Source organism: Nycticebus coucang, chromosome 11, assembly GCF_027406575.1.
Source record: "Nycticebus coucang isolate mNycCou1 chromosome 11, mNycCou1.pri, whole genome shotgun sequence".
Lineage (NCBI taxonomy): Eukaryota > Metazoa > Chordata > Mammalia > Primates > Lorisidae > Nycticebus > Nycticebus coucang.
The window spans coordinates 5,654,852-5,675,053 of NC_069790.1; the positions used below are offsets into that span (position 1 = coordinate 5,654,852).

The 20,202-nt window shown below is 34.1% G+C and overlaps 1 protein-coding gene across 4 annotated transcripts in view; it reads left to right on the forward strand.

Moving 5' to 3' along the window:
* ZPBP (zona pellucida binding protein) overlaps positions 1–20,202 on the forward strand; it is a 165,828-nt gene that overhangs the window by 49,250 nt on the left and 96,376 nt on the right. For all 4 annotated transcript variants that reach the window (XR_008372894.1, XM_053553735.1, XM_053553737.1 and 1 more), the window contains one exon: positions 3,396–3,545. Coding sequence is in view for 3 of the 4 variants with exons in the window: in XM_053553735.1 (XP_053409710.1) it covers positions 3,396–3,545 (150 nt within the window). In the remaining variant the exon portion in view is untranslated. The remainder of the gene's footprint in view (positions 1–3,395; positions 3,546–20,202) is intronic.

Here is a 20,202-nt window from a genome sequence, read left to right on the forward strand (position 1 = left end):
ACAGACATCTACAGAAAATTTTGTCCTAATAAAACTGAATACACATTCTTCTCATCAGTCCATGGATCATCCTCCAAAATTGGTCATATCTTAGGACACAAGTCGAACCTCAGCAAATTTAAAAGAATGGAAATTATTCCTTGTATCTTCTCAGAACATCACAGAATAAAAGTTGAACTCAATAGCAGCAGGAATCTTCATACTAAAACAAAGTCATGAAAGACTAAATAACCTTATGCTGAATGATGGCTGGGTCAAAGATGAGGTTAAGAATCACCAAATTTTTGGAACAAAATGATAATGAAGACACAAGTTATCAAAACATGTGCGATACTGCAAAGGCAGTCTTAAGAGGGAAATTTGTATCATTGGAAGCCTTCGTCAAGAAAACAGAAAGAGAGGAAGTCAACAACTTAATGGGTCACCTCAAGCAATAGGAAAAGGAAGAACATTCCAGCCCCAAACCTAGCAGAAGGAAAGAAAAAACCAAAATTAGAGCAGAATTAAATGACATTGAAAACAAAAGTAACATTCAAAAGATCAAGGAAACAAAAAGTTGGTTCTTTGAAAAGATTAACAAAATTGATAAACCTTTGGCTAACCTAACTAGAAACAGAAAAATAAAATCTTTAATATCATCAATCAGAAACAATAAAGAAGAAATAACAATAGATACCATAGAAATTTTAAAAATCCTCAATGATTACTACAAAAAACTCTATGCTCAGAAATATGATAATCTCGAGGAAATGAATCAATACCTGAAAGCATGCCACCTTCTTAGACTCAGCCAGAAAGAATTAGAAATCTTGAATAGACCTATATCAAGCTCTGAAATAGCATCAACTATATGAAATCTCTCAAAAAATAAAAGTCTGAGACCAGATGGCTTCACATCAGAATTCTACCAAACTTTTAAAGAGGAACTAGTACCTAAATTACATAACTTTTTCCAAAGCATAGAAAAAGAAGGAATACTTCCCAACATGTTCTATGAGGTAAATATCAGCTTAATCCCCCAAACTGGAAAGGACCCAACAGAGAAAGAAAACTATAGACCAATATCATTAATGAATATTGGTGCAGAAATATTCAATAAGATCCTAGCAAACAGAATTCATGGACACATCAAAAAAAATCATACACCATGACCAAGTTGGTTTTATCCCAGGGTTACAAGGTTGGTTCAACATACATAAATCTATAAATGTAATACATCACATAAGTAAAATAAAACCAAAACACCATATGATTCTCTCAATTGATGCAGAAAAAGCTTTTGGTAATAGCCAGCATCCTTTCATAATCAGAACACTTAAGAATATAGGCTTCGATGGGTCATTTCTTAAACTGATAGAGGCCATCTACTGCAAATCCCAGCCAATATCATATTGAATGGAGTAACATTGAGAACATTTCCACTTAGATCCGGAACTAGACAAGGATGCCCACTGTCTCCACTGCTATTCAACATAGTAATAGAAGTCTTAGCCATTGCAGTCAGGCAAAGAGAAGGTCCTCAAGGGTATCCAAATGGGATAAGAAGAGATCAAACTCTCACCTTTTGCAGATGACCTGATCTTATACCTGGAAAATCCCCATGACTCAACTACAAAACTATTAGAAGTGATCAAGGAATACAGAAGCATCTCAGGGTACAAAATAAATACTTACAAATCAATATCTTTTATGTCAAGCTGAAAATATAGTCAAGGACTGTATTCCTTTTACAGTAGTGCCAAAAACGATGAAATATCTGGGAATTTACCTAACATGGAACTGGAACATTCTTTTCAATAAAGTATCTCAAGAATGGGAAAAAAGCATATCCAATGTACTCAATACTATTATGAATCCAATGTATAATCACCCACACATTCATACAAATGATAAAACACAACTATAGTCCAGGAAGGAGGGAAGAAAAGGGAGAAGGGAGGGGAAGGGGAAGGGCAAAAGGAGGGAGAGTATTTAGTGGGACCTCACCTATTGTGCACAATGCAGTGGTTCATGTCAAAACTGTGAAGAGTAGAGTATAAATGTCTCACCACAACAAATAAGTAGGTGAGGGGATGGTAATGTTAATCAGTTTGATGTAAGCATTACACATTGTATATCAAATCACATTATACCCCATAAATCTACACAGTTATGATTTAATAAAAAAATGAAAAATTGAATTACCTGAGGGTGGGCATATACATCTATTATTTCTCCTTCAATATCTCAAGCAGTATTTGCATGTACCAGAATAGGGGTAGGGAGCCTGTGGCCTTCTAGAAACTCAATAAATATTTGTTAAACAAATTATTACTGAAAATTTCAACACTAAGAAACTCATCCTTTATGTTATTTTTGAGAAATATTTCAACTTAAAATTTATAAACAACAAATTACTTAAAATAGGAAAAGATTGACAATTATTTCCTGAAATAGTACTTTCAGTTTCAAGTAATAGAATATTGACTTAGTGACTAAGCAAATTTTAATATCTGAAAAATTTTCAAATGAAAAACTGTGGTTATGAACTTTCAGAGTAACAGATTTGTAGCTTTTTCAAGTATTTTAACATTCATTGTATTTGTTATACAGAATGATCCTGTGAGATAGCTTATCATGTGTTATGATTATTTACTGTACAAATGAAGGAGCTGGATTTCATAAAGAGTTAGCGGCTACTCAGGGTTATATAGTTTCCAAGAGAGAAAGGTATTCTTGAAACCCAGGTCTTACTGCCTTAAAGGCAGATTTACTTTCCATTTCACTGGGTAGCCTTTTTTCAGTGTGACACTTAAACATGAGGCTTATTGAAGTAGAAAGGGAGCTTATATCCCATTCTAACTTCCAACACTGCAACTCTGCGATTGTGACCTTGGACAGGTTAGGTCATCTAATCTACTTTTTTTTTTTTCTTCTGCAATCCTCAAGGTTACAACCTAAATTTTGCTTTTTATCATGTATTGCGATAAGAAATGTCTAGTTGTTAGTGACTATATTCTGATAGCTTTTGTTATAGGTATACTATTGTATCTGTTTTATATGCAGCTTTAAAGCTAACTGAGGTGTATGTGTACTATATTTCTGATAGCGTTCAGTTCAACACAAGGAGCAGATTAGGAGCACATTATATTTGTGTCCTTGTTAATCTGTTACCACTTAGGCAGCCACAAAAGTATCAAAATCTAGTTAGTGAAAATCTGACACCAAGAAAGTTACCCTGTCAGCTCACTCACTGTCAGCAGGCATCTGATGGTATGGCTAGCTATGTCCCCAAATCCTTTAAGTGATAATATAGATAAATTTTGCTCATTGTATTCTGCTTAGAAAATATTTTGGTATTTTATCTATCTTATATAATTTAAGCAACTAATAACTGTATCTTATTCCTTTATTAGAAAACAGCACTGCACAAGTAACATCCACAGGAAGCCTTATATTTCAGAACTTTGAGGAGGCTATGAGTGGAGTTTACACATGTTTCCTCGAGTTTAAACCTACTGTGGAAGAAATTGTTAAAAATCTTCAACTAAAATATGTTATATATGGTAAGAAGTGAAGATATTTGCATTTTAACATTTCTTAATGTTTAAAAATACTTAATTTATTTTAAAGGGATTTTGCTATTTTCAGTCGTATTTAACTAAAACAATTTGCTGCCTGTCTGTATTATATAAAGTACTTTGTGAAGGGTTAGAGGTGAAGGCACAGGATGGCTAAAAGAGAGTCTGTTTTCTTCAAAGGGATGTCAGAATTTACACAGATAAATAAATTTAAGTGGATGAATGAAGCAGGGAGTGTAGACATGATGTTTGGATTTTACTTATAATTACATTACGTCTTTATATGACACTTTACTTATATGACTATATGATTTTACTTATAATTACATCTTTATATGACTTTAAATTTGTCAAGACAATAAGTATAAAACGATGACTCATTGCTTTACTATACACTTCCTTAATTTTTAGTAAGTTTGAGCATCTTTCTATATTTTTGTTACCCAATAGATTACATTGCCTTTTAAATGTCACTATCATTTTGCTTTTAAATAGTTTGCTGTTTGCTTATTAGTGTATAGGTATTGGGTATTTTGGATACCAATTCTTTCTTAGTCATTTTTCAAATAATTTTTGCTTATTTTTTACTTGTCTTTACTCACAATGTTGTTTATACTAACAGAAGTTTCAAATTTTGTTGTAATAAGATTTATCAGTTTATTTCTCTGAATTACGTTTTTATTTTGTTTTACTAAGAGGTTGTTTCCTACACTTAGAAAATAAAAATAGTTTCCTGTATTTTCTTTTCTAGGCCAATTTTTTAAATTAAGCTTTTGTTTCAAGGTAATTACAGACTCACATATTGTTGCAAGAACTAATTCAGAGAGATCTCATGTATCCATTACCTAGTGTGCCCCAATGGTAACATCTTGTAAACAGACCAAGATACTGACTTTGTTTCAGTCCACTCATTTTATTCATATTTCTCCAGTTTTATGTGTATTCATTTGTGTGTGTGTGTAACTCTGTAATTGTTCTCACATGTGTAGGGTCATAGATATATTTGCCACTGTAAACAAGATGTAGTGGAGTCCTATGGACAGAAGGATATCTTTTATTGTCCTTTTATAATTGAACTCAATTTCTACCTACCTATATCCATGTATTTTGGCAACCTTTAATTTTCTATAATTCTATGATTTTGTCATTTCAGAAATACAAATATAATGATATTTGGTTTGGTTTTTGGGATTGGTTTTTCCATTTGGTCTAATTCCCTGGAGATTCATGTAAATTGTATTCATTTAGTGTTGCTATAAGGATATATCTGAAACCGGGTAGCTTATAAAGAGAAGAGGTTTATTTGGATCAGGGTAATACAGGCTGTCCAAGATGCATGGTATCAGCATCTGCTTCTGGTGAGGCTGCTTCCGAAATGGCAAGTGCACAGATCACATGGTGAGAAAGGAAGCAAGGAGGGAGTTTCAGGTTCTTTTTAACAACCAGCTCTCCTGGAAACTAATGGAGTGACAACTCATTCACTACCATGAGGAACAAACAGAATCATTCATGAGGATTGAATACCTCTCGTCAGGCCTCACCTCCAACATTGGGGATCAGATTTCAACCTGAGATTTGGAGGGTGAAAACACCCAGACTATAGCAGTCACTCATTCCTTTCTATTGTTGTCTTTCAGAGTATGCATGTACTCCACAATTTATTTAACCACTCACGTATTGAAGGGCATCTGGCTTGCTTCAGGTTTTTAGCTATTACATATAAAGCTGCTAACATTTGTGCATTATTTTAATATAGACAAAAGTTTTCATTCACATGGAGCAAATGTCCAAAGTACGTTGATGGATCATATGGTAGTTGCATATTTAGTTTTGTAAGAAGCTACTAACCTGTTTTCCAGAGTGGCTGTACCATTTTATGTTCCCACCAGCAATATGAGAATGTTCCGCTTTGGCTACATCTTCACTAGCATGTGGTGCTATAATTACTTATTATTTTAGCTATTTTGATAGGTGTGAAGTAACATTTCATTGAGATTTTAATTTGTATTTACCTAATATCTAATGTATTGAACATGTTTGTATGAGTTTTTTGCCATTTATACTTACTGTTTGATGAAATGTCTACTGATATCATTTGATCATTTTTTCCTCATTGGATTGTTTATATATTACTGTTGAGTTTTTAATAGATTTGAATATATATACATGCACACATATATTCATACATCTATGTATACACACATACACGTACATATATGTATATTTCTAGGTACTATTCCTTTATTGGGTATGTTATTTGCAAATATTTTCTTCTACCCTATATCTCATCTTTTCACTCTTTTGACAGGATCTTTACTGAGCCAAAGTTTGAAAATCTAATGAGGTCTGGTTTATCACATTTGCTTTTATGAATCAGAGTTTTGGTATTGATACAAAGAATCTTTTGCCTACAACTAAATCCCAGATTTATTTGCCTATTTTTTAATGTTCATAGTTTTCTTTTTAGCATTTATGTATGGGATGCATTTGAGTTAATTTTTGTGTGAGGTGTGTTGATGTTTGGTAAAGGGTGAATTTTTTCTGCATGTTCAGTTTCTCCAGCAGTATTTCTTGGAAAGGTTATCTTTATTGTATTGAATTATTTTTTTACCTTTGTTAGAAATCGGGCATATTTGTGTGAGTCTTTTCATAGGTTCTTTAATTTCTTTCATTGGTCTGTGGGTTTATACCTCATTTGCTAAAACCACCCTTTTGATTACTATGAGAACACAGGAAACCTCAGTATCAGGTGTAGCAATTCCTCCCACTATTTTTCATTTTCAAGTTAGTTTTCAAAGATAGTTTTAACTTTTATTGCCTGTCCCATTCCATATAAATTTTGGAATAATTTTGTATGTATGTACAAAATATCCTGGTGTGATTTTCATGCTAATTACATTAATTATATAGATAAGCATGGGGGATAATTGCTGTCTTTACTACATTGAGTCTTGTATTCCAAAGACATGGCATGTCATTCCATTTGTTAAGTCTTCTTTGATTTCTTTTACCTGCATGTTCATATCTTGTTAAGTATATACGTAAGTATGTAATTTTTGTTTTTTTCATAGTGATTATAAATGCTGTTATATTTTATACTTTGAATTTCACATGTTTATTACTCATATATAGAAATAAAATTTATTATTTGTCTGTTGATCTTGTATTTTGCCACCCTGCTGAACTCATATAACAATTCGAGCCTTTTTTTTTTTTTGTAGATTCTTCATGGGACAATCATATTATCTGAACTTAGAGACAGTTTTATTTCTTTCCAAATCATTATCCTTCTTTTTTATTTTTATGGCCTTATTAAGGAGGCTGGGGCTTCTGTTGTTATGTTGAATAAGCATGGTGAGAAGTATGATGTTAGCTGTGTGTGTCTTGCGGGTGCCTGATTTTAGATTGAGGAAGTTCCTTTTCATTCTGTATTTGTTAATTGTTTTTATTATAAAAATTTGTTGGAGTTTATCAGATTTTTTCCTGTATCAATTGATATACATGTGGCTTTTATTTTGTATTTTATTAATATGGTATATTACATAATTGATTTTCAAATGTTAAATAATTCTTGCATTCTTGGGATTAATCTCATTTGGTCATGGTGTGTTATCCTTTCAACATGCTGCTGCTATGTTTTCAGAATTTTGGATCTTTGTTTTTAAGAGATGTTCTTTTCTAGTTTTCTTTTCTTGTGATATATTTGTATGATATTTGGGTAATACTGGCTTCATAGAGAGAGTTGGGTGTGTTCCCCTCTATTCTAATTTTGGAAGAGTTTATTCAGAATTGTTAATACAACTTTAAATGTTTGCTGGAATTCATCAGCGAAGACATCTGGGAATGGGCTATTTTTTTCATGGGTGGTTTTTGATTACTAATTAAACTCCTTGTTATAGATCTATTAGGTTTTTTTGTTTTTATTCAGTTTCAGTACTTTGTGTCTTTTTAGGAATATCTTTTTTATCTAAATTATTGGCATAGAGTTTTTCATACTTTCTTTTATAATTCTTGTTATTTTTTAAGGTCAGTAGTAATATCTTTCATCTCTCAGAGTTTTTCTCTCTTTTCATAAATTTAAGTAAAGGCTTATTGACTTTGTCTCTTCAAAAAGTAGGTTTTGGTTTCCTTGATTTTCACTTTTTTATTTATATCATTCATCCTGCTCAAGTTTTTATTATTTAATATCCCCTTCTTTTTACTTACTTTATATTAAAATTTCTCTTTTCCATTATCTTAGGGTAAAAGGTTAATTTATTGACTTGAGATTATTTTTTATTAAAAAGGTATATTTTATATGTGTATATGTGTGTATATAAAGGCATATAACTTCCAAGTACTGCTGTAACTGTATTCTATATGTTTTATAGCTGTATTTAGTTCATATTAACTATATGAACTATATGTTTCATTTTTATTTGAATCAAGGTATTTTCTAATTTCACTTTTGATTTCTTCTTTGACCCATTGATTATTTAAGAGTATGTTGTTAGTTTCTATACATTTATGAGTCTCTCAAATTTGTCTGTTGTTGATTTTTAATTTCATTATATCATAGAAAATATAATATTTCAATTTTATCAAGGTGTGTGGCTTAGCATGTGCTCCATCCTTGAGAAGGTTCTACATCTGCTTGAGACAAGTGATTATTCTGCAGTTGTTGAGGAACTATTTACTATAAATGTCATATGTATTTGGTTCATAATATTATTTAAGTATTCTATGGCCTTGTTGATTTATTGCCTGGTTCTTTTATCTGTTATTGTAAATGGGATATTGAAGTCTCTAATATGTATTCTTTTCATTTTTGCCCATTTTTTGCTTAGTGTATTTTAGTGCCTTATTGTTTGGTATGTGTATATGTTTGTAATTGTTCTATATTTCTGATTTATGGACTTGTTACCATAATAAGTGGTTTATCATTTTTTCTTTAGTAACTTTTTTTTTTTTTAGTTTTAAAGTCTATTTTATGATAATTGCGTAGCCATTGCTGCTTTCTTGATTTCTTTGTGCCTGGTCTATCTTTTCCATCCTGTTACTTTCGACCTATTTGGATATTTCGATCTAAATGCATCTCATGTAGACAACATGTACTGTAGTTGGATATTACTTTTTTAATCCAGTGACCATCTCTGTCTTTTGATTTGTTTAATCCATTTACATTTAATGTTATTACTTATTACACATTACCATTTTAATTTTTTATTCCATATTCCTCATGGGTGTTTCTTTAGTCTTCAATAAATTAAATGAATATTTTCTATGGTAGCATTTTAATTTCTTTAGTTATTTTTTACTATATACATTTTCAGTTATTTTTCAATTGCACTAAAGCTTACCATATGTATATTAACTATATGAATTAGCATCCATTATACACTAACTTAATTCTAGTGGGCAATAGAAATGTTACTATTAGGTAGTTTTGTTCACTCTCCCTGCTTTTTATGGTATCAGTATTATACATACTACATCTGTAAATATTATAAACCAAATAGTTCCTCATTATCATTTTATATAATTTTTTGTCCTTCAGATAAGCTGAGAGTGGAAAGGGGAGCAAGTGTGTATTTATAGATTCTGTTATATTAGCCTTCTTATTTAGTATTTGTGGTACTCTTCATTTGTTCCCATGTATTAAAGTTACCATCAGAGTTATTTCCCTAGCCCTGTACTGCTGTGCTCCCACCCATCTCTTCTCTGTTCCTTTTGACAAATATGTATTTATATGTTATACATCCTTTGATAACATTACATATGTAAATTATTTTATGCAGTTGCTTTATGAATCGGTATAGAAGAAATAGAAACTTATATTGTCTTTATAATTATGTAATTAGGTTTATCAGTACACTTTATTTTTTGCATGGATTCAACTTATAGACTGGCATCACATTTTTTCAGTCTGGTGAATTTATTTTATTCTTGTGAGATAGGTGTATGTGACAAACATTGCTAATTCTTTCTGATGTTAGTTACTCAAGTTATTCGAATTACTCTTGAGCTCCTTGCTGCATATTTCCTTTGAGTCCTTTTACTTTTCAAATACTGAGTTTCTGTTTGGTTCTTCTTTAAAAAATAATTTTAGTCATTATCGATATTCTCTATTTACTGTAACGTTATCATTATACCTTTCTTCTTAAGTCTTGATTTCTTTTGGTTATTTTCACGTTTATAATGTTTTTTTCTTTCTTTCTTTCTTTCCTTTTTTTTTTGGCCTGGGCTGTGTTTGAACCCGCCACCTCTGGTATATGGGGCTGGTGTTCTACTCCTTTGAGCCACAGGTGCTACCCAATGGATACTTCTAAGTCTTTATCTTTTAGATCCCATATCTGGCCCCTCTCACAGATAGTTTCCATTGCTGACCTTTTTCCAGTATATGGATCATACTATCTTATTTCCTTGCATGGCTTATAAGTTATTATCAGAAACTAGACATTTGATGATGACAGATGGGATAGACATTTAGCTCAGATCGCCGGGAACAACAGAACAAGGGGGTATGGGGGATGATGGCTGACTGGTGCCAGCTTTCAACAGAAGCTCCAGTTCAGAGGGAGAGATAACGGCCAGAAAGAACCCAGCAAAGCCGAAGGGTAGGAGCTGAGCTGAGAGAAGAGATAGATAATTGCATGTCTTCTCTGCCAAGGCAAGCTGCAACTCCAAGGAAACAAATTTAAGCTGAGACTTCAACCTAGAGTCACTGATTTCACTAGGATTGGACAGAGATCAGCTGAATGCAAGACAGAGCCACCTAGCCCCACCACACCAACCTGGTCTCCAGAGTCTCTGGCTGTAGTACTGTGTGGGTCCTTTGCAAAGCTGTAGAGTAAAAACTGCAGTCAACAGTCCCAGCTCTTTGGTAAAGGGCTGGTTAACTACAATCCCAGAAGCCCTCAATCCATTTTCACCTTACCTGCTCATCTAGCCAAATGGTGAAAAACAATCATGGGGTGGAATCAGCAGAAAAACTCTGGCAACATGAATAATCAGAGCAGATTAACTCCTCCAAGGAATGACAAACCAGCCACACCACAGGATACCATTCATAAGCAGATGGCTGAGATGTCAGAAATTGAATTTAGAATTTGGATGGCAAATAAGATTAACAGAATGAAAGTAATGTTGGAATTAGAAATTCTAGGAATAATTCAAAATAGTCTCAAGAATTCAATGAATTCAAAAACAAAATCAGCAAAGATTTTGACACATTGACAAAAGAAGTTGCAGCCTTCCAAGATATGAGAAATACAGTAGAATCCCTCAGTAACAGAATGGAGCAGACAGAAGAAATGATTTCTGACATCGAAGACAAAGCTTTTGAATGCTCCCAAATGCACAAAGAAGAAGAGAAGTAGAGAGCAAAAATGGATCATTCTCTCAGAGAGCTGTGGGATAATACCAAGAAAACTAATATTCGCCTTATAGGAATTCCTGAAGGTGATGAGCTGGCTTTGAAAGGTACAGATGGTCTTCTCCAAGAGATAATCGAGAAGAACATACCAAATATCACAAGAGAGTCTGAAATTCAGATATCAGACAGTTTCAGAACCCCAGCACAACTCAACCCAAATAAAGCATCTCCCAGGCATATTATAATTAACTTCACCAAAGTTAATATGAAGGAGAAAATACTGCAAGCAGCCAGACATAAGAAAACCATAACCTATAAGGGGAATAATATTAGAATGACTGCAGATCTCTCTGCTGAAACTTTTCGAGCAAGAAGAGGATGGTCATCTACTTCAACCTCCTAAAACAAAACAAATGTCAACACAGGATCCTGTATCCAGCTAAACTGTGTTTCATTTATGATGGAGAAATTAAATACTTTAATGATATTCACATGCTGAAGAAATTTGGCATAACTAAACCAGCTCTCCAGGATATTCTCCGACCCATCCTCCACCATGACCACCCCTATGCTTTACTACCTAAGTAAACTCACTCAGAAATTTTTGATCAAAACCCAACTTCCACAGTGGCAAAAGGACTAAAAATGTCCACTGGAATTTTGAAAAATTCGACACTCAAAATAATACCAGGCTCATCACTATTCTCAATTAATGTGAATGGCTTAAATTGCCCCCTACCGAGGCACAGGTTGGCTGACTGGATACAAAGACTCAGGCCAGATATCTGCTACGTACAAGAATCTCATCTTACCTTAAAAGATAAAGACAGTCTCAGATGAAGGGATGGTCATCCATAATTCAGGCAAATGGCTATCATAAAACAGCAGGTGTTACAATTTTATTCACAGATACAATAGGCTTTAAACCAACAAAAGTAAGGAAAGATAAGGATAGTCACTTCATATTTGTTAAGGGAAACACCCAACATGATGATTTCAATTATTAATATTTATGCACCCAACCAGATTGCTCCTCAATTTGTAAGAGAGATGGTAACTAACATGAACAACTTGATTTCCTCTAGCACTATAATAGTTGGAGACTTTAACACCCCTTTGGTTGTGTTAGAAAGATCCTCCAATAAGAAACTGTGCAAAGAAATTTTAGACTTTAAAATTAACCGTTCAACAATTGGATTTAACAGACATCTACAGAACATTTCATCCTAACAAAACTGAATACACATTCTTCTCATCAACATATGCATGAGAAGATCCAACAAGATCCAACAAGAAAATCTTCCAAAATTGATCACATTTTAGGTCACAAGTCTAACCTCAGCAAATTTTAAAAAATAGAAATTATTCCTTGCATCTTCTTGGACCATCATGGAATAAAAGTTGAACTCAGTAACAACAGGAATCTGCAAACTCACACAAAGACATGGAAACTAAATAATTTTATGCTAAATGATAGCTGGGTCATAGATGAGATTAAGAAAGAAATTACCAAATTTTTGGAGCAAAACGATAATGAAGACATGAACTACCAGAACCTCTGGGTTACCACAAAGGCAGCCCTAAGAGAGAAATTTATAGCACAGAAGGCCTTCCTCAAGAGAATGGAAAGCGAGGAAATCAACTTAATGGGACAGCTCAAGCAACTGGAAAAGGAAGAATTCCAACCCCAAACCAAGCAGAAGAAAAGACATAACCAAAACTAGAGCAGAATTAAATGAAATTGAAAATAAAAGAATTATACAATAGATCGATGAATCAAAAAGTTGGTTTTTTGAAAAGGTCAATAAAATAGATAAACCTTTGGCTAACCTATCGGAAATGAAAGTGTAAAATCTTTAATTTCATCGATCAGAAATGACAGAGATGAGCTAACCAAAGACTTTGCAGAAATTTGAAAAATATTTTATGAATATTGCAAAAACTCTTTTCTCAGAAATATGAAAATCTGAAGGAAATTGACCAATATTTGGAATCATGCCACCTTTCTAGACTTTGCCAGGAAGAAGTGGAAATGTTGAACAGACCTGTATTAATTTCTGAAATAGCATCAACTATACAAAATCTTCCAAAAAGAAAAGCCTGGGACCAGATGGCTTCACATCAGAATTCTACCAAACCTTTAAAGAGGAACTAGTACCCATATTACTTAACCTTTTCCAAAACACAGAAAAAGAAGGAATACTTCCCAACACATTCTATGAAGCAAACATCACCCTGATCTTCAAACCAGGAAAAGATCCAACAAGAAAAGAAAATTATAGACCAATATCTATATTGAATATTGATGCAAAAATATTCAAAAAGATTCTAGAAAACAGAATCCAGTAACACATCAAACAAATTATATACCATGACTAAATGGGTTTTATCCCAGACTCTCAGGTTCAATTTATAAATCTATAAATTTAATACGTCACATAAACAAATTAAAAAACAAAGACCTATGATTCTCTCAATCAATGCAGAAAAAGTTTTAGATAATATCCAGCATCCTTTTATGATCAGAACACTTAAGAATATAGGTATAGAAGGGACATTTCATTAACTGATAGAGGCCATCTACAGCAAACCTACAGCCAATATTAAATGGAGTAAAATTGAAAACATTTCCACTCAGATCAGGAACCAGGCAAGGTTCCTGATGGTGCCCACTATCTCCACTGCTTTTTAACATTGTAATGGAAGTCTTAGCCGTTGCAGTCAGGCAAGAGAAGGCAATGAAGGGTATCCACATAGGGTCAGAGGTGATCAAACTTCACTCTTCGCAGATGATATGATTGTATACTTGGAAAACCCCAGGGACTCAACCACAAAACTCCTAGAAGTGATCAAGGAATACAGCAGTATCTTAGGCTACAAAATCAATACTCACAAATCTGTAGCACTCAATATATACCAACAATAGTCAAGCTGAAAAAACAGTCATGGAGTCTATTCCCTTTACAGTAGTGCCAAAGAAAATGAAATATCTGGGAATGTACCTAACAAAGGACGTGAAAGATCTCTATAAAGAGAACTATAAAACTCTGAGAAAAGAAATAGCTGACGATATCAGCAAATGAAAAAACATACCGTGCTCATGGCTGGGAAGAATCAACATTGTTAAAATGTCCATAGTGCCCAAAGCAATCTATAGATTTAATGCAATTATTTTAAAGCATTTCTATCATACTTTAAAGATCTGGAAAAACTAGTACTTCATTTCATATGGAAACAGAAAAAAACTCTAATAGCCAAGACATTACTCAGAAATAAAAATATACCAGGTGGAATCATGCTACCAGACTTCAGACTATACTATAAATCTATAGTGATCAAAACAGCATGGAATTGGCACAAAAATAGAGAGGTAGATGTATGTAACAGAATTGAGAACCAAGAGATGAATCCAGACACATATCATCATTTGATCTTCGATCAGCCTATTAATAACTTAAATTGGGGGAAAGACTCCCTATTTAACAAGACTCCCTATTTATGGTGCTGGGTGAATTGGCTGGCGACTTGTAGAAGACTGAAACTGGACCCACACCTTTCACCTCTAACAAAAATTGACTCTGACTGGATAAAAGACTTAAACCTAAGACATGAAACTGTAAAGATTCCTGGAGACAGTGTAGGGGAAACACATGAAGAAATTGGCCTGGGAGAAAACTATAAGGAGGACCCCCAGGGCAATTGAAACAACATCAAAAATACATTACTGGGATCTGATCAAACTAAAAGGCTTCTGAACTGCCAAGAACACAGTAAGTAAAGCAAGTAGACTACTCTCATAATGGGATATTTGCAGGTTATGTTTCTGACAAAGGTCTGATAACAAGAATCCACAGAGAACTCAAACTTAGTAATAAGAAAAGAACATGTGATTCCATTTCACTATGGGCAAGTGACCTTTCAGAAGCTTCTCTGAAGAAGACAGGTGCATGGTCTACAGACACATGAAAAAATGTTTATCATCTTTAATCATCAGAGAAATGCAAATCAAAACCACTTTGAGATACCATCTAACTCCAGTAAGAGTAGCCCACATAACAAAATCCCAAAACTACAGATGTTGGTGTGGATGTGGAGAAAAGGGAACACTTCTACACTGCTGGTGGGAATGCAAGCTAATATGTTCCTTTTGGAAAGAAGTTTGGAGAACACTCAGGGAGCTATAAATTGACCTGCCATTGGATCCTACAATTCCTCTACTAGTAGTGTATCCAAAAGATCAAAAATCACTTTGCAAAAAAGATATTTGCACCAGATTATTCATTGTAGCTCAGTTTGTAATAGCCACGTTATGGAAGAAGCCCAAGTGCTCATCGACTCATGAATGTATTAATAAATTGTGGTGTATGTATACCATGGAATACTATGCAGCCTTAAAAAAGATGGAGACTTTACCTCTTTTATATTTACATGGAGGGACCTAGAACATATTCTCCTGAGTAAAGTATATCTCAAGAATGAAGGGAAAAGTATCCAATGTACTCAATATTTCTATGAAACCAACTTATATTTTCTCACACTTTCTTATGAAAGATAGAACACAACTGCAGCCCAGGATGAAGGACAGAAATGGAGTGGGAAGTGAGGGAAGGGGGGAGGTTTGATAGAGGGAAGGTAAACAGCAGCACCACACCTATAGAGCATATTGCAAGGGTACAAGTAAAATCTATCAGGTGTAGAACACAAATGTCTTAACACAATAATTAAGTAAATGAGGCGAAAGCTATATTAATTAGTTTGTTGTAAGCACATTAAATTGTATTAAGAAATCAACACATTGTACCCCGCTTATGCATAAATGTATTCATGATCTATGTGTATATGACTTAATAAAAAATATTTACAAAAAAACTGGACATTTTAGATAACATAGTCACGTGTTGCTTACCAGTGGAGTTACATTCTGAGAAATGTATCATCAGGCAATTTTATTATGTGAACATCATAGCATGTACTTACAGAAACCTAGATGGCGTGTGCCTACTGCATAACTGGGCCCTATGGCATATCGTTATGCCTAGGCTACAAACCTGTATAGTATGTTACTGTACTGAATACTGTAGGCAGTTTTAACACAACAGTATTGGTGCATCTAAACATAGAAAATGTACAGTAAAAATGTGGTATTTTAATTTTATGAGACCCATGTTGTATAGGCAGTCCATCACTGACCAAAATGTCATTATGAGAAGCATTATGGTATATTGTAGCAACTCTGGGTAAGGGTTGCTACAATATCATTCCCCCACCCCCAACCAGCCTTGTTATAATTATTTTCTATTCATTTGTTTTGCACCTAACTGCATAATTGCATTGAAGTTCACATCCTAGTGTGAAGCCCCTGATGTTTGTCTGTGGAAGATGCAGCTTGAGTGTACCCACAGCAGTTTTGGTAGGCCCTCTATTCCTTTCCCTGATCACACACACTCAGCTGATTGATCTATTGCTTTCAGCAATGCACTGGAAAATTAATTTCTCTACAAACTGATCCAATTAAATTTCTTGAAGAGCTAGTACTTCAGGGCAGAGTTTAAGATTTGTTCTGACCTCTGGATTGCTCTTCCCAGGTGACTTTCTGTGGAAGCTTTCACCACTTCAACATAGGCACCTGCAAGTTAACTTCAGTAATAGGTAGCTGGAGCTGTGGGGAGAGAGCACTCTGTGTTCTTGATGCACAGACCTGGAATGGAGTCTCTCCACTGAGTGGGATGCAAGGGGTGTGGAGGGGGAGGAAGCAGGTCTTGGTTCAAATACCGTTTTTACTGTGTTCTTACTGAGTAGACTTTCTTGAATAAATATTTCTTTATTTTTCTCTGTGTCCTTAGGACAATTTCCAAAGACTTTTTCAATTTAATTTTATGAAATTTCAGAATATTATGAGGGTATAAATGGTTTGGTTACATAAATTACTTCCAGTATCACTTTCAAAGCAGTCTGTTAGGGACCTTGCTTAGGTAGCATTTTTAAAGCAGCAGTAAATGTTAGCAGAGTGACAAGACAAGGAAAAGATCAGTTCCAGTCTTTTAATAGGCTGAAAAATGTGGGAAGATGGTAACGTCTAGCTTCCCCCAGTGCTGACTCCAGTGAGGAAGGATTTGTGTCCTGTCATCAGGCAAACAAAGGCTGAGACAGAGTGTCCACCTGCCTTTTAGTGTCTTTAATTTAGAAATCTTTAATATTTTGGGAAGAAATATTTTGGTTTCTTTTAGTCCCCTTTTTGAAACTTTCAGAAATTTTTATATATCAAAAGCCAGATTTATAGTTTTGCAGAGTTTTGGTTTGGAGGTTTCATGATACAAGCTTTGGCTTGGGGGTTTTATGATAAGAGATTTGGCAAAGGGGGAGAAAAACCTAGATTGCAAAAAGTGGAAAAGAATAAATTGAGGACATTGACTCATCCTTGATGGAATCAAGTCTCCTATTCTTGAGCACAGTCAGTTTAGTTGAACAGTTGTATTGCATTTCAGAGGTGGTATTGTATGTGAGATTTTATGAAAGTTTAGTCTCTATGTGGTGTGGGCAAACAGGGATTTTAATAAGAGGTATTTCTAAGGGAACAAAAACAAAAGTGAATGTCTAGAGAAATCTGCAAACTAAACTCTGAATTTGGAGAGATAGCAGAAAAAAAATTTAGATTTGGGTTCAAAGCATTTTCAGATGAAGTGGGTAGGAAGTGGCAATCTGACAGATTTTCCTGGATTGTAGTTATATCAGCTTTTTAAGTGAATTTTCTGTCTGTGTGAATAGTGTGATTTTCCAACGTTTATTTCAAGTTGTCTGTGGTGAACCTATGGGGTGGTTTCCTAGCCTAGATGGACTTTGTAAAGTCGAATCTGAATTCCCTTATGAAAAGTTACAGCAAAGCCAATTTAAAAAGAGCCTACATAGTCAATCATTATTCTTGCTACAATTTATACAAATAATCAGACCAAATATAATGACAGGGATTCAGGAAAAAGTTTTAATTTCTAATGATTTTAAGTTAGAGGAGTGGGAGAAGAATTTGAAATAATGTCAAAAGAGTCGTAGCCAGATATGTGAAGAAACTAAAAATTCAAGATTCACTTCAAATAATAAGAAAAGAAAACCTTAAAAACAAATGGGCAGCTCTAGAATCTAATAATAGATTAGATTATTTCTATAGTTTTGTTATTTTTTTTCTAAAGTATTTTTTCTCCCTCTAGTCTTTCATTTCTACTAAATATAATCATGGTAAATCCAATTTATTTGTAAAGTAAGTTTTAGTGTCATATTTGGCCCGAATATTTGTATACGTTGTCGCAAGAATGATTGACTATGTAGGCTCTTTTTAAATTGGCTTTGTTGTAACTTTTTATAAGGGAATTAAGATTAGACTTTTAAAAATCCATCTAGAGTAGGAAACCAACGCACAGACTCACCATCAGATTTTACCTGTAGTCCCCGAGTGAATTCTTCTCTTGAGGTTGATCTGCTTCGTATTCAGCTGAGCTAGAAAATTCAAACTAGAAAGTTCAGCCAAAGCATGGTGGGAATCACAAGTGGGTAGAGACTGAAAATAAAGCTGGAGCAGCACAGGCAGCATGAACGGGAAGCAGAAGTGACAGAGAAATTTTATTTAAAGTCAAAGAGAAAGCTTAGAGTATTTCCAGAGAGACTTAGCAGTGAGTCCCTCTCATGAATGAGACGCGGTGAGAGAGACAGACATGCAAAACCAGGGCAGAGGACTCAACATCCTCTTTCTCTGCCTTGGAAATTGGTTGTGACTTTTTCACTGGCTTCTCTGTGCCTCCATGCAGTATTGCTCTTTTCTATTGGTAACTGATTATTGTCCTTTTCTATTGGTCATTGGTTACCTGGGTTACTTCATCCATTCCAAGAGTACTGCTGAAGTGTGACTGTTTCTATGGGTCTTCCAGAATTCCTTGTTCAGCAACCCAGGCTTCCCTCCCATCTCCCATGAAGCCTCTTTCTTTGTGTCCCTTCTCAGAGTTCTGTAAAACATTTTTTAGATTCCTAGATCTGTCAGAAAGTGAAAGTGACATTTTTTATTTACTGTAGGACTAGAGACCTGGCAAGGGAACCTTACAGACAAGGTACCAGGCCAGTTTTTGCAAGGGCTTTACTGGATTCTTATAGTTAACCCTTATTTTCTTAAAAGCAGTTTGGTAATACCTGAAATTATGAAATTTGTGAACCAAAATAAAATCTTAAGGCTCCCTTCCCCACTGGCTGACTGAATGTACTCCTCTTGGCCAAGAGATTATCCTAAAACTGAGTTGCCAGCCATGAGGAAGGGAGGTCAGATATGTCTCATCACCACCCCCTCTGTTTTTGGAGACATCCTCTGTAACTAATTAACATGTCTGCTAATTGACAGTTTATGCAAAACATACCTGCAGATCCAATTTATATAACAAGTGTGTGGCAGGTAGCTTGTCTCTGATTAATAGACTTCCTTAACATAAAAAATTTCAAGCCTTTATCCAGTTACAAAACCCACCTATAACCTGCAACTCCCCACAACCCCTTTGAAATGTCCCACCTTTGAGGCCAAATCAATATATGCATTCTATGTATTGATTTATGACTTTACTGCAAGTCCATCCTCAAGGCTTCTTGGGCATAGAGCTGGGTCATGGTGCTCAAATTTGGCTCAGAATAAACCTCTTTAAATTATTTTATTGTTTGTCTTCTTTTCCACTGACACATCGTGGTCCAAGCTTTAGTGATATAACCTGTATTTCCAATTATGTCTTGTTTCAAAAGAAAACAGATTCTTACTGATTTTATGCAAGTAACATAAAATTTTATGCATATAGCCATAAAATAAAGATACTACAAATAGATTCTGAATTCTGAAGGAATCAGTAGAGAGAAAGGTAAATATTTCAGTTTTGCTCACAAAAAAATACTCAGTTGCCATAAGGTATAAGTAACTTTAAAAAAAAAAAAAAGTGGTCTTGATTCTGGGAAAGAAAATGTGAAAAAGAATCAACAATATTCCAAACAAAAAAAGTCATAAACATTTTTTTTAGTCTTGAATTAGTTCAGTCCTATGTAATTAATTCTTATTTGGCTTAATGGATTCAATTTTATGAGTCCCCACACCTTTTTTTATTGCAGTTTTTGGATTTCTTCATCAGTGTTATTTGTGTGATCTCAAAGTTGTCGGAAACCTGTATTTAAGAGTACTTCTTGTCTATTTTGTGAACCTTTTAAAGACACAACGCTTTAGGATTTACAAAAAGCTTTTAGGAAAAACAAAATTTGAATAAAGAAAAATATCCC